The 16,776-nt window shown below is 37.2% G+C and overlaps 1 protein-coding gene across 1 annotated transcript in view; it reads left to right on the forward strand.

The window, feature by feature from the left end:
- LOC136866828 (glutamate receptor ionotropic, kainate 2-like) overlaps window positions 1-16,776 on the forward strand; it is a 127,743-nt gene that overhangs the window by 38,178 nt on the left and 72,789 nt on the right. Inside the window, exons 7-10 of the mRNA XM_067143932.2 lie at window positions 2,285-2,566; window positions 3,381-3,530; window positions 10,515-10,739; window positions 15,711-15,917. Coding sequence (XP_067000033.2) covers window positions 2,285-2,566; window positions 3,381-3,530; window positions 10,515-10,739; window positions 15,711-15,917 — 864 coding nt within the window. The remainder of the gene's footprint in view (window positions 1-2,284; window positions 2,567-3,380; window positions 3,531-10,514; window positions 10,740-15,710; window positions 15,918-16,776) is intronic.

Raw genomic sequence — 16,776 nt, forward strand, 5'->3', positions numbered from 1 at the left:
TGTCCAATAACGGACCATTTATATTGGTATTACATACCACTTAGTCGAGCAGCTCGTCTTCTTTCTCCCAATTCTACCCAGCCCAAACTTTGCAACATTTTTGTAACGCTACTCTTTTGTCGGAAATCACCCAGAACAAATCGAGCTGCTTTTCTTTGGATTTTTTCAGTTCTTGAATAAGGTAATGCTGGTGAGGATCCCATACACTGGAGCCATACTCTAGTTGGGGTCTTACCAGAGACTTATATGCCCTCTCCTTTACATCCTTACTACAACCCCTAAACATCCTCATAACCATGTGCAGAGATCTGTACCCTTTATTTACAATCCCATTTATGTGATTACCCCAATGAAGATCTTTCCTTATATTAACACCCAGATACTTACAATGATCCCCAAAAGGAACTTTCACCCCATCAACGCAGTAATTAAAACTGAGAGGACTTTTCCTATTTGTGAAACTCACAACCTGACTTTTAACCCCGTTTATCAACATACCACTACCTGCTGTCCATCTCACAACATTATCGAGGTCACGTTGCAGTTGCTCACAATCTTGTAACTTATTTATTTCTCTATAGAGAATAACATCATCCACAAAAAGCCTTACCTCTGATTCCACTTCTTTATTCATATAATTTATATATATAATAAAACATAAAGGTCCGATAATACTGCCTTGAGGAATTCCCCTTCACCTACTCTAATTCTCTGAGATCTATTTTCTAGAAATATAGCAACCCATTCAGTCACTCTTTTGTCTAGTCCAGTTGCACTCATTTTTGCCAGTAGTCTCCCATGATCCACCCTATAAAATGCTTTAGACAGGTCAATCGCGATACAGTCCATTTGACCTCCTGAATCCAAGATATCTGCTATATCTTGCTGGAATCCTACAAGTTGAGCTTCAGTGGAATAACATTTCCTAAAACCGAACTGCCTTCTATCGAACCAGTTATTAATTTCGCAAACATGTCTAATATAATCAGAAAGTATGCCTTCCCAAAGCTTACATACAATGCATGTCAAACTTACTGGCCTGTAATTTTCAGCTTTATGACTATCACCCTTTCCTTTATACACAGGGGCTACTATAGCAACTCACCATTCATCTGGTATAGCTCCTCTGACCAAACAATAATCAAATAAGTACTTCAGATATGGTACTATATCCCAACCCATTGTCTTTAGTATATCCCCAGAAATCTTATCAATTCCAGCCGCTTTTCTAGTTTTCAACTTTTGTATCTTCTTGTAAATGTCATTGTTATCATATGTACATTTTAATACTTCTTTAGCCTTAGTCTCCTCCTCTATCTGGACATTATCTTTGTAACCAACAATCTGTGCATACTGCTGACTGAATACTTCTGCCTTTTGAAGATCCTCACATACACACTCCCCTTGTTCATTAATTATTCATGTGGTGCATCTAACCAATTCGTACAGCACTACAGGAAGAAGTGGAGGCTCGCACAGCAGCGTGTAGCATGTGTTGTGAGGAAGGGTAGCGGGAGTATATTTTCTGCTATAATTTTGCTGCTTGCCACGACTGATTGTCAGTCTAGCAGTCTCACTCAGTCAATAAATCTGTGTAGTTCCATCCAACGTCTGATACTCTGTTAGTGTGTAGTCAAATACTAAATAATTTTTTTATTGTATAATCACATTGTACTTCTCCTTAATAATTGTAATACATGTGTAGTTGTGTTCTGCTCCATGGCTAAATGGTTAGCGTGCTGGCCTTCGGTCACAGGGGTCCCGGGTTCGATTCCTGGCAGGGTCGGGAATTTTAACCATAATTAGTTCATTCCCCTGGCACGGGGGCTGGGTGCATGTGTCGTCTTCATCATCATCACAATGCGCAGGTCACCTACGGCAGGCAAATCTAAAGATCTGCGGCAGGCCTTTCTGGAGGCCACACGCCATTAAAATATGTGTAATTGTTTCTTTGGCAAAAGTTTTATTATAGTATTGAATCAAAATCTCAAAAAACTATTATTACTGCAGTCAAGTTGGTAAACTATCAACCTTTATTTCTCTCTCAAAATTTGCTCAGAGAGCAAACTTTTTTTTAAATGTTGTTGTCCAATCCCCACCCCTATATCCCCCAGACCCCTAGTACATTTTGTTGTCTTTAGTTCTCAATTGCCACTACTGACTACAGCAGAATTCAGGAAGCAGAAATGAAATTCATTAGAACAATGGATCAAACTACTTGAAAGGATCAAATCAGGAATGAAGTAATTAGAATGGTAGCTGACATCGAGGTCCCTGTTGCCAGTGTAATTCAGGAGTATATTATGAGAAGGAAGAGCGAGAGTCCTGCCAGAAAATACTTCGACCTTACTATCCAAGGAAAAAGTCCAAGGGGAACGCAAAGGAATTGTTGGATGGAGACAGGGAAATTACATATGGAGAAGAGAGGTCTCAGATGAGAAAATGTATGCAGACAGAAAGAGATGCCATGTCCTTGTGCACCCCATCCATGAAACTGGAGTTGGAAAATGATGATGATGACGATGATAATGATGAAGATGATGATAAGATGAGTGAAAGGATAATGGTATCCTGCACAGTCACCTACAGTGAAAACATACAGTATACCAGTACTCATATTGCTTGGTTGTTAATTATGATAGGTCAAACATTAAATATCTTGAAGTAAGATAGTATACTAACGGCACCAGAAATATGGATTGGGGGATGAGTAAAGAAATCTAGATTGGGGGATGAGGTAATCATGGTCACTTTTGGAGTCAAAATCCGGACTCTTTTGTCATCTGGTTCTGGTTAGTTTCAGCAGATTAAGAGAATTCAGGACCTGTATGAAGGTTTAAACTCCCCTTCTCCCCCTGCTCTTAATACCATACCCTTGTTTTTTACCTACACAATATTACTGGTAATTCCCCTCCAACGTAGTCCTTTGCATATCACTGATATATCTTTGTTCCTTAATAGATTCCATATTCTGTGATGGAAAATATATTCAAGTTGTATCATCCTGATGATTTTCATATCCAGTTTTGGGTTTTCCATTAATTCATTTCTCAAGAACAGAATCTCTACTACTTCAGTATCTTTTTATCTGACCATTATTTCTTACTTTGTTTTCTCTTGTCATCACATTTTTGTTGATAAAGGCCAACTGTTTACATATGTCTCTAATATGTTCTATAATAGTCCTTGTCTTATTGTCTGGAAAAGAAAATTGAATAATATTGTACCTTAGTTCAGTAATTGTTATTTGATGTGCAAGTTTCCTCAAACCAAACCAACTGTACTTAGTGATTATAAAAGAGAAAAATTTCATTATAATGTTTTGTTTCTTCAAATTAGAACTATCATGATTCATTTGGTGTTTCTTCTTTCCTATTTAGGCAGAGTCAGCATTGTTATATGATGCTGTGCATTTGTTTGCAAAGACAGTACAAAGGATGTTCAGCTCCAGAGTTAATGCCACTGCGATAAGTTGTGATTATCAAGATAACTGGTTACATGGATTTTCACTAGTAAATCTGATGAAAGATGTAAGTATGGTATCATATTGAATCAACCCTTTTATTTGCCAGATAGTGAAGCCTGGTTCAGAAAATTAATTTGCACGTATAGTGTAACGTAATTCACTTTCTCTGCAAACTTGAGTTTGGAGGAAGTACTCAGCCTTCTTTCACCTAGCCTTCATTTCTGGGTTCTTTTCCACAAGTTCCCCATCGTTACATTCACATGTCCACCAGATCTGAAAAATCATTTTTACTCAGTGATAAGCCATACTGAAATCTGGTAATCATTAACACAATTGGTAAGACTTAAGATGTGTATTCTTGTCAAGTTTTTCTGTCATTGTTGATAGTTTTTGGAGTTATTTCTCATCATAACATGTCCCATATTAATGCCCATAAGTGCAACTGGTAGTCACACCATAAACTATGACTCCTGGAATTGTATGACAAGAATTGCATTCGCCACTAAATGTGCTAAGAAGGCAGAGAATTACAAGTCAGTATGAAAGCATATACTACCAGTGGTACATGACAGTCTCTGAGTATATTTGATAATAAAAGTAGTAATTAATTTAAATATCTTGGGGAAATCATCACACACAACTTAAACAAGTAGGAAACATAGATAAATAGAACTAACAAAATGAAAAAAGTCCAATTTCTAACCTGGTCAACGTATAATAAGAAATGCCTGTCAATAGACACTAAGATCCAACACTAATAAAACCATAACTTTCCTGGAAGTCACTTACACTTGTGAAACCCTGTTCCAAATTAAAAATAAAAGAAGAACTGATCAGCTCCTCAAAACTTGAAAGAAGAATCATCAGAACTTGCATAAGTAAAAAATACCAGGTCGGAGGAGTCTGGAGAATCCTTCCTAAGGAAACTGTTTATTGAGAGATTGACCTTATCACCAGCACAATGAAGAAGAAAAGAATCTCATATATCTTTCACATCTTGTGATTGCCAGGAAATAGGCTTTTAGTGACAACTAGTGATGAAAAATCTTGGAATGAAGACAGGAGGGAAAAGGATCTATGAAATTCAACATCTCAAAACAATTGGACTCAAAGTAGTAGATGCAGAGAACAAAAATAAAATTAACACCCTCCTTAAGACTCACAAATTTTCAACAGAAATGACACATAGAAGGGCTATAGCAACTTCAGAAGAATTGAGAAAATTATGATTGGAACAAATGAAAAGTACTGGGCAGACACACAAGACCCACAGAGTACAACCTTCAAACAGAAGGTGAAAGGGAGATGAATCAAGTGGTCCGATGTGGCTAATAAAGTTAGTAATAATAATACATTTTCATTTCATTTTTGCAGATGAAATTGTGAAGGAATCAAAGGTATAATATAAAGACAGAGAGCTGAAGGTTTGCAGTTGATATTGTGCTGTGTGGATCAAAGAGAGAAGAAATACAAGGCAACTTGACATGCTTAATGAGATTATTGAAAATTATGGACTGAAAATCAGCATGTAAAAGAGTGAGACAATGGTGTTTTCTAGAGGAGAAAGGGAAAATGATTCTAAAAATGAAGATATAAAACCTTGAAATTGTGGAGAGCTTGAAGTACTTGGGAAGCAAACTGATGCAGGATGCATGGCTGGTCATGAAGATCAATAAAAGAATCAACAGGGAAATGCATTCTACCAGAGTGTGAGAAACCTGGTGTAGAGGAAGGAAGTACCGATGAATTGTAAAGAGACCTGGACACTGACAAAAAAAGACAGGAGAATAAAATCCAGGTCAGTGAAATTCAGTTTTAAAGATGATAGGAAAGACAAGAAAGGTCATTAATGGGGACATCAGGAAGGAAATTGAAGTGGAAAAGCTGTACAACAGAATTAGGAGGGATGAACTTAGATGTTTTGGACATGCTAAGAGAATGGAAGAGGGAAGGTTGCTGAAGCAGATGGTGGAGACCCAGATAGAAGGAGGGAGGACAAGAAGGAGACCCAGACTTCATGAAGGAGTACTGGATGAGTATTAAAGCCCAGAATCACATGAAACTGAATTTGAATTAATGTGGTCCATAGTCGGCCAAAACAAAAGAAGAAGAATACCTTTTTTTTTTCATTTTCGTGGATGAAATTGTGAAGGAATCAAAGGTATGGTATTCTTTGTCAGATTTAGGCAGCCTATCATTGTAGGAAGTACAAATAAATAAAAGAAGAAACCTGGATTGGAACATACAAGGACGGTTTGAAAAGTTCTCGGAATCACCGCTAGATATCAGTGCTAGAGCAACGAGGTTCCCGCGCAATAATCACACATCCTTTGTGAGTGAACACGTGGCACGTCAGTGCTCTAGCTGCAGGAGTGTGGTAGTGACGACTCTTTGCTGTTGTTTCCGCGTTGTGATTTGTGACAATGGAAAAAACTGAGATTCGAGCAGTGATTAAATACTTTGTAAAGAAAGGTATAAAAGCTGTTGTATACAAGGAATCGGTATACAGAAACACAACATAAATTTATTGCTTCAATAAGTTTTTACACAATATGTACATAAATATAACTAAACTCTTCTTGAAGCTGGATGAGCTTGTAAGCAATTAATGATGATATTACAGTAGACTGAGGGTCTGTTGAAAGATATACTTTATATACATGAGAGTTCTATATATACACGAATCTACCTTGAGGAGATAGTCTGTCAAATAAGAGAGAGTTCAAGATAGTCAAAAACTATCTGCCTTGTAGAATTACTAGTGTAACTTGCAATGAAAGTTCGTACTAACAGAATGCTAGTAATTGCCGTAGGCTTGTCAGGAGCTGACATAAATATTCACAATTCGTAGAATACTAATGTTGATGTCGGAGCATAAGTGAGGACTGTGGGATGAGTAGAATACTGACATCGGGGCTCGACGTGGTTACAGGAAGAGGGAGGTGAGGCAGTGCCTAGAGGTGAAACCTCACAACCAGAATTCAGTCCACCTGTTCGATACACATGTTTAAGAGGGATAGCCTCCGTGTTCGACTTGCAGTGTAATCTGGCGTTGGACACTGGGGAGTCCTCGGAAGTGGCGGAATGCTGCTCCTTTTATAGCGCTGGCTGACGTCACAAGCAAGCGCACTGCAGTCACCTCGTAGAGTCTGGAAAGATCCGGGCTGTGGCGTGTTGCGGAGCTATCAGGCGCAGAGCTGAGATCACGAAGGACACACAACAAAAGCAAAGGAAATTCATGCCGACTTTCAGAACACACTGGGGGACTCTGCTCCTTCATTTTCAACTGTTGCCAAGTGAACCAGCAAGTTTAAATTTGGTCAGGAGAGCTTGGGTGATGATCCGCATAGTGGACGGCCAAAAAGTGTTACGACCCAAGAATTTATTGCAAAAGTGCATAAAATGGTCATGGAGAATCGTCGACTGAAAGTGAGGGAGATTACTGAAGCTGTAGGGATGTCTTCTGAATGGGTATATTAATATTTTAACTGAAGAATTGGGTATGAAAAAATTATCCGCAAGATGGGTGCCGCAGCTCTTGACATTCGACAATAAACGCACCAGATTGGAAATGTCCGAACAAAGTCTGGCCCATTTTCAGTGCAACCAACAAGATTTTTTGCACCGGTTTGTGACTACAGATGAAACTTGGGTCCACTACTATACCCCAGAGACAAAACAGCAGTCAAAGCAGTGGAAACATGCCGATTCACCACCACCAAAGAAAGCAAAGGCAGTGCGTTCGGCTGGAAAGGTCATGGCCTCAGTTTTCTGGGATGCAAAAGGCATTCTGCTGATAGATTATCTTCCTACTGACCAAACAATTACGGGGCAATACTATGCAAACCTTCTAGACCAACTACAGGAAAAGATACGCGAAACAAGGCCTGGTTTGGCAAGGAAAAAGGTCATCTTTCATCAGGACAACGCTCTGCCGCACACAAGTGTTGTTGCCATGGCAAAACTTCATGAACTGAGGTACGAATTGTTGCCACATCCACCTTATTCACCTGATTTGGCACCATCAGACTTTCATCTATTCCCCAAGCTGAAAATTTTCCTCGGTAGACGGAGATTTTCTACAAGGAAAGAACTGACAGCCGAATTGGAGAGGTATTTTGCAGGCCTGGAGGAATCTCATTTTCGAGATGGAATCAAGGCATTGGAACATCGCTGGACCAAATGCATTAGTCTACAGGGAGACTATGTTGAAAAATAAAAGCAGTTCCACCGAGGTAAGATATTTAATTCTAGTACATTCCGAGAACTTTTCAAACCACCTACGTAGTTAAGAAGGAACAATGGTGGTTGTATAGAAGAACATAGAAAGATGCCATAAAATCCCAACCCGGCAGGAGCTGGAGGAAGAAAATGATGATGATGATGAATTAAATATTTTAATTTTCATATAAAAATGTAATTAATTTTGTGACAACACCAATACAATTGCACTATTTCTATGCTGCTCACACACAGATCCTAGAAGATCTTTCCAAATCAATGAGTAAATAAATATTCGAGTTATAATTCATACTTTTACATAAACTTATCAGTATACTAAAATAATGTTTTTAAACATGCTTGTAGCAAATCACTACATAATCTAATCTTACAAATAGTGACTTTTAAAATCAACACAATCCTTAAATATCAGGTATTGTTACTGTCCTGTAGGCTTCACTTATAATACAATAGGAGGGGCTGCAAAAATACAGCATACTGTGCCAACACCGACTCCAATCCTCAGACCTTAATGCTACTCTCAATCGTTAAAAGATGGCGAATTGAGTAGCCAGAATTGTTGGAAATGTGGGTTTGTTTTGGTTTGTTGTTATCATATGTAGTCGGTGTAGTTTTATGAAATTTGACAATAATGTTAGTTTCTTTGTAGAATATAAGTGTGTGAGTGTATTTATATGAGTCAGTCGATACATAGGATCTGTAATTATATACAGTAATGTGAGAATGTGCTTGTTTTGATCGTGTTTTTACCCATTAAAGAACATGAGTGCACTAGGTGGACCATGTTTTAGTCTAACTATGGCAATGCCTCCCATACAACTATTCTTAAGTTTCCTACGGAATAGAACATTAGAAGAGAAATCGATTAGGAATATACATCATGATTATTTTGAAGTCCATGGCAAAACCGTAGCGTGCATACATCATTTTGAGAATAAGTCTGAGGTTAGGGAAGCCAGTTCTCTACTTCCAAACTATTCGTGTTCCTCAAAAAATATTAACTTAGATAGAATATAATTGATATTGTGTTATTCCGTCAGTATCTATGTGCTTTAAAGTGTCTAGTGATTTAGATGCAAGTGTATTTTACAATAATCTGAGCTTTGCCTGATGAAATGTTTGGCTGGATCTTAGAGTATAACAAAACTTATAAGTGTGACAGATGAAGCAATCTGTATACTGTTACACATAAGAAATAGTGACTTAGAGGGATTAGCTGGGTTTGTAACATAGTGTTTTACACTACCAACACCTTCCGATTCATGCTGTGGCTATCTGTTATCAACCAGACTATGCCGAACTGAAGCTCGTCCATGTGGTTAAATATCAATGTTTAGTCAATAGAGTTTTTGCACCATGTTCTTTAATGGGTAAAAACCTATTATATCTTTAGTGTCTGAACGTTTCATTACTAAGGTTACTATCATTGTGTGAAGTGCTGTTATGCCTTATGTCAACATTATATTAACATTACCAGGGCCGTTCATTGGGTTAACATAATCATTTCGGGTGTACTTGATCTGAGTGACTCAGATGGTTAAGGCGCTGGCCTTCTGATCCCAAGTTGGTAGATTCGATCCTGGCTCATTCCGGTGGTATTTGAAGGTGCTCAAATAAGTCAGCCTCATGTTGGTAGATTTACTGGCACATAAAGGAACTACTGCAGGACTAAATTTTGGCATTTCAACGTTTCCGAAACCCATAAAAAAATGTAGTTAGTGGGACGTAAAGCCAATCACATTATTATTTTGGGTGCATTTCCCATTCATTGGGAGGTGAATTTAAGAAATTGTCCACCACTACAAAACTAAGGCAACAAGTTATGTTTCACAGTTCTCATGAGAGGGAATAAATTGAGGAATTTCGCACCTTAATTTATTTTGAAACATTCAAAATGATGTTAGAAATATCATTTTAACAGTTTGATAATGCAGTTTCATCTATCCAGTGAAGTGAAATGTAAGAGAAAACGTTATTTGACGAATTGAAATATCTAAATAATCAACTTGTTGGTCTCTTTTCTAGTAGAATATATGTGATTCTAGTTGATTATATGTGGTGCGTACTTGTTGGCGAAGCGTTTTCATACGTGTAAAAGTGATTTTCCCTACGATGTTACATTTATCATATTAAATTACCGCCGTTTATATAATATGTATGTGATATTTTCGTGTTAGCCAATACCAGCAATCCGGCTACTTCGGCCGCCATGTTTTTTTAATATTACGGTCTGAGGATTGGAGTCGGTCTTGACTGTGTCCAGGGCACCAAGCATCCTAAATCTGCGCTAGTTCCAGTCAAGCTTTTTGTAGCATTTGCAGAGCTTTTGGAGATTAGATCCATTCCGAAAGTTTGGGGCTTTTGGAGAAGATTGATGAATAATAATTGTCTGTGAAAAATGTTTAATGTTTAGTAACTCACTTGTAGATCAGTGAGTATGAAATGAATTTCATAGGAGGGAAATATAGGCCTCATTGGCTCAGTGTTGTGGTGAATTCAGATACTGCATTGATTGAAGCATATAATGTTCATATTGTCTTCACTAGTGTAATAATCAACAAAGAATAACCCAAATTATTGCTTTATGAGAGAGAGAGAGAGAGAGAGAGAGAGAGAGAGAGTGTGTGAGTGTGTGAGTGTGTGTGTGTGGGTGTGTGTTTACTTAATTCAAACCCTTACCGATGATGCAATTTCCATTTTGGAGAGCTTAGATAATCCAGGCAATGTTTACTCTAAAGAACAATCTGTTTGACCCACTGTACAGTATGTAGGAAAGGAAATAAATGTATAATTGTATAATTTCCAGAATCACAATGTCCACAGAGGATTAACGGGCCCAGTACTCTTTGATAACGAAGGTTTCCGCAGCAGTTTCATCTTGGATGTGATTGAACTTACAACATATGGCCTACAGAAAATTGGATCATGGAATTCCAGTGAAGGATTAAATCTCCGGAGGCTTCAACCTCCTCCTGATGGTCACATGCAAGATAGTATTGCAAACAAGACCTTGAGAGTATTGACTGCGATAGTAAGTAATCAACTGCTATAATACTTTATAATTAAGTCAATTAAGTGAAGTAAATAGGTATATTTAAAAGATTATCTTCACTTAGATCCAGTTTTAACTGCTATTAGTTATGAGGTGAGCACCACACTCATTCTTGTTTTAAGAGATGTTAGGCTAGAAATAAATAGAGACTGTCTTTTTTAGAAAAAAAATAGCCACTTTCTGACAGCTACTTTCAATATTGTATCCTTTAACTGAGCACTGCATCTATCTGAGTTCAACCATGTTAGACATTATTAGTTCTTCTTTAGCCATTGTTGAAGAGAGAGTTCATGCTTGGGTGAAAAGAAGCAGCAAATGAAAGATGAAAATATAACAGTGCCTTGAAGAGTCAGCAAATAATGCTATTTCAGTAATAAATGAAAACGTGTATTTATTTCCTGTGGATGTCAGTGGAGAGATTATTACTATATTTGAGCTTCACACAAGTAATAATCCAACAAACCAAGCAGTGGGGGGCTGAAATTGGACTCACCTGTAAACTAATGTATTTACAACTTGGTACACTTACATACTAAGGTCACTAGAGTTGTGTGAAGCAGTCTAGTCTTCCACATATGCAAACTTCATACCTCAAATATGGTTAGGTTGAATGGAGAATCCCACCTTCTAATACTTGTTTGTTTTTTACTGCTAGTCTGTGTAATTATGTAACATAATGCAGCTTAAAATTTAATTACATTATTTAAAAAACTAAATGTGTCATTCCTGATGTGGACCATCTTCAGCTAAAAAGGATACAAAAATTGGCATAAACAAAATAAAACATTTATGTTAAACCTCCGCCGGGTGCGCGCAAGCAAAGAAGACAGTGACAGTGAATTTTCTGATGCAGAGAATGAAGTTCAATTTAGTTACCACCAAACTGACTCAGAACAGAGTTGTGACGATAATGATGATGATGTTGGTAAGGCTGTATCAAGTTTATATTTTGTAGTAAAAGACAAGGAAACGAAATGGAGGAAAACCGACTTCTCTACTGCATGCAAGACTAAATGCAAAAACATTTTGAAGAAGAAATTGCCCGTGCCAGTTCAAAGGTACAGAGATATAAAAAAGGAAATTGAAACGTTTTTACTCGTCATAGATTCTGATATGATAGATGAAATTGTTAGGTGCACTAACTTATTCATAACTGGTCATCGGGATGAAATTCAGTACTCACAAGAAAGAGACGCAAAGGACACAATGAGATGTGAAATGATGGCAGTCTTTGGTGTCTTGTACTTACTAGGCATGAAGAAACTAAGCCACACTAATGTCGACGAACTTTGGACCGCAGGTGGGACTGAAATTGAAATTCTCCGTGCTTGCTTGAATGCAAAGAGATTTCTCTTTATTCTTCGCTGTATTCAGTTTGATGACAAGGAGACCAGAGCTGAGAGACTGAAACAGACAAGCATGCTCCTATCAGGTATGCACTTGACAGGTTTACTAATAACTGTAAAACAAGCTACTGGTTGAGTGAGTATGTCACTGTAGATGAGAAACTGGAACCATTTAGAGGACGATGTGGATTCATACAGTACATTCCAGATAAACCGGCAAAATATGGTTTGAAGATCTTTACACTCTGTGATGCTAAAACATTTTACACCAGCAACATAGAAGTATACTGTGGCAAGCAGCCAGATGACCCTTTCTCTGTAAAAAATATGCCATCTGCAATTGTCCACAGATTAGTGGACCCAATCAAAGCTACTAACCGAAACTTGACTATGGACAACTGGTATACAAGTGTGCCTTTAGCAAAGGAGTTACTTGAAAAGGGCATAACTTGTATTGGAACTCTTAGAAAAAGCAAGAAAGAATTACCAGCTGAATTCCTGCCCCAAAAATGTAGAGAGCTAGGATCATCAGTATTCAGCTACCAAAAAGATTTAACCCTAGTATCTCAAGTTACTAAAAAGAACGAAGTTGTAATATTACTCTGTACCATGCATGACACAGGTACAATCGACGAAGCCTCAAGTAAGTCGTATATCATTCTGGACTATAATGCAACTAAAGGCATTCCGTGGATACCGTGGATCAGATGTGTGCGTCATACACAGTGGCAAGGATCACAAAAAGATGGCCTTTGGTGATCTTTTATGCTTTGATGAATATGGCTGGTATAAATTCTCAAATTGTTTTTCAGTTCAATGAGAGCAACTCTAAAGACAGGAGGAGGATTTACCTCAGGAATCTAGCTCTTCAACTGATGAAAGAACAACTGAGTGTCCGTGCAATAATGCCAAGCATACCTCTAGATATAAAGACATTTCTCATCAGGTACCAAGCAGAAGTTGTGGAAGAACCTGTGCAATATACCCAGAAAAAATGAGGCAGATGTCAAGCTTGTGGACGAGCAAAGAATGTCCACACGATCATAGTGTGTGATCAGCGCAGGAAGTTTGTTTGCAAGATGCATGCTAAGATTAACTATCTCTGTGAAAGTTGTGTTGTCATGAGTAGCGATATCTAAAGACTAAAACATTGTTTCGGTAACATGTTATTAATTCTGTAAATAATACAATGGCCAAGTCACCATAACATTGTATCGGCAAATAAATTTTAAAAAAAGTTTTTTAATTCCAATATATGAAGGGTTAATAATAATAATAATAATAATAATAATAATAATAATAATAATAATAATAATAATAATAATAATAATAATAATAATAATAATAATAATAATAAGAAGAAGAAGAAGAAGAAGAAGAAGAAGAAGAAGAAGAAGAAGATGAAGATGATGATGATGATGATGATGATGATGATGATGATGATGATGATGATGATGATGATGATGATGATTATGATGATCCTTCATGTCACCTCAACAAGTCAATATTCAAGTTTGAGATAAAAAATCTGACATAAGGGATCTTCTTTATTAAAAAACTGGAGAAGTATATTGAGTTGATGCCAATACGGGACAAAAAATGAGGCCAAGTTACGCCATATGACTTTGAGGTTTTCTGGCATTATTGGTGAAAATGCCTCTGTAATTTTTTATCACATATCTTGCAGATCCATTGGTTTTTTTTACCATGTACATGTGACTTGATGTACCCTTACATGAAAATGTCTGGGATTGACAGGTTCGGGAAATTGGGGGCCAAAGGATGGGTTTACCAAAGCTACACCACTAGTTGTTGAACATTTCATTAGGGAATTCATGTATGAAGTCTACCCAGTATTGTGGAGCACCATCTTTTAGAAAAATGATACTGTTTAGAAGACCATCTTTCTCAAACTGTAGTATGACAAATTCTTCCAATATGTGAAGGTATTTAGTAGCACAACCAGTGTCTCCCTGAAAAAAAGAAGGAGCCATACACTTTCTGAAGGGTAATGCTGCATCACACATTTGCTTTAGATACATTATTGAAGTTTGTACAGTGATATACTTTTCTCTTCGCCAAGTAATTCCATTGCGTGTGTTCACACGGTTGCTCACGTGAAAGTTGACTGAACGACATGCATCTGCCTTCACACAGACATGGTGGCCTACCTCACCAACTAAGTGTCCCAACTCTTACAAGCTGCCTGATTATATTGAACCATTGAAAAAATGTTGCATTATGCAGAACATTTCATTTTATGATCCAAAACAGACCATTCTGTATATCAAATTCCTTTCCAGGTGTTATTCAGAGCTTTTTTGTGAAGTATTGTTGTACCTGTTATTAGTTATTAATTATTACCATTTAAACTTGTTCCTAAACTGTGTAATGTACATGCATATTGATGTACAGCTGTAACATTATTTATGACCAGCTAAGCAATGTCTGGGGTAGGCTTTTCACTTGTTAAACCGAGCCACAATTGTTAATGTTTACTTAAGTTTCCCTAGCAAATTTGTCTGGTATATATAGAATGTGTGATCCAGTCACTCTGAAAGAATGGTGAGTGACAGTAGCATTGAGTTTATGTAATTAGAGTGAAAACTCTAGAAGAGATGAGAATTATGATGCTGTCTGGAACTTTATAGTGTGTGGTTTAGTTTGTATTTCACTCAAATTGTTCAATGGTGTTTATGGACCTGCTTCAAACTGGTCTCAGGCCTGTCTTTGATTGTCAAACTATACATGAGCCACTTTTTGTATAAGAAGGCCTGGAAAGAAAATGTCTAAAAAAATTATTTTTCACTGCATTTTTCCAAAATGATGAGGTAAACATCAATCTGTAAATGTTTCACATTGAACACATTGGCTGCTGCCTGACGTGCGTGTGTGTCATGTCATTCCCGAGCTACATGCTGTTGATGCTTATGTGCGTCATTGTATACAATCTGGTTTAGCTTGTCTGTACTGGTCGAGACAGTGATTGTACTTTGTTCTTTAGTTGCCTCTTACAACAGGCAGAGGAGACCATGAATGTACTCTATCACTCCCACCCATAGGGGGTTAATTACAGTGATATCACTGCACTCATCTGGGACAAACTTATTACAAACACAAGCAATACAATTAATACAATTTGTAAGATAGCATTATAATCTCTTGAATCACAATATTATATCTGATGGACTGTGTGATGTACTGCTTTTAAGAAATTGCAGAGCTGAGTCAAGAAAAATATAACCTTTGACTTGAAACACAATTTTAAAATTAGAAAATGAAATATGTTTACCTCTCTACTGTTGTCAGTTAGTTCCTCAAATTGAAAGGAAATATTCTGGTTGAACAGTCCAACAATCTATAGCTTAACTATTTCTTGGGCTTTATTATTTATAATTATTATAACATATATGCTACAAAGCAGGCCTATGTTAGAATTTGTTAGCCATTCATTACCATTGCTTTACGGGACTTGGAAGTAGTTTGAGACCTTCTAGAGTTTTATTTTAATATCTGTAAAATTATACTTAAATTTCTAATCATAGCAAGTATGGTACAGAACTGCTTTAACCACTTTTAATCTGTGTACTGGTCTATGTTACAGAGCCTTCCATATGGTATGCGGAAAGATTCTTCAGATCAGCTGCTTGGCAATGATCGTTATGAAGGTTTTGCAATTGATATAATCCGAGAAATCTCTCTTATATTGGGATTTAACTATACTTTTGAGTTACAGGAGGATTTTAAATATGGTTCATATAACAATATAACTGGAGAATGGGATGGTATGATTAGACGTCTACAGGACAATGTAAGTAAAGCCAATTACAAATGTACAGAAACAACCAAATTATGGTTGCCTACTAATGTTTAACATTCAAGAAATTGGCAAATAGTTAAGGAAAAACTAATGATGTTGCTCTTCTTGAAATGTTCTACCTAGTTTTTATTTCTTCTTTTGAAGAAGTATAGTTCAATTTTGTTTTATTTCAGTATTCTTCCTTTTCTACTTAATTTTCATTTTTCATTCAGGCTCATTTAATGTGCATAGAACTTTACAGTTATCAGAAAACTTAAGGTTATACACAAACCATGTCCAACAAAAGGCTCGATTCTTATTTGTATACAATAAATAACACAATTCGCCCAATTCTTGGGGGCTTTAAAATACTGGGACACCCTCTCTCCAGGGGTCATAAATATGGAGGGCCCTTGCCCTGGTTTATGGGTGAAGTCCTCAACAGCATCTATGATGGAGAAGATGAACTTCGGTACGGTGGAGATGGTGGAAGGGGCAAACGCGTAGCATCTGTACTCCAGAGGAGCAGCTACGAAAGGTGTCTGTCTCCATGTTAGGGGCGGCCTAATTTTGAACCTAACAGTAGGTATAAAATGCCGTTGAGTGTGGCAAGCCCATCGTTAATGTATCCACAAAGACGCACATGAGATGCTGTCAGTTGGTACAATTATTTTATTTACATGTAATTACAAATTAAACACACACATAACCTTAATCGCTGTCGGCACAAACAAAACACTCGCATCACAAACCGCCATTTAAAAACAACTGCCAATCGCTGCACATAGAGAATACAACCTTGGAACACAAATAAAACAGTTGACTACCGACTGCCTACATCGGCATGTCAGCCTAACCACAACACGTGTTC

Source organism: Anabrus simplex, chromosome 3 (genome assembly GCF_040414725.1).
Source record: "Anabrus simplex isolate iqAnaSimp1 chromosome 3, ASM4041472v1, whole genome shotgun sequence".
In the NCBI taxonomy this organism is placed as follows: domain Eukaryota; kingdom Metazoa; phylum Arthropoda; class Insecta; order Orthoptera; family Tettigoniidae; genus Anabrus; species Anabrus simplex.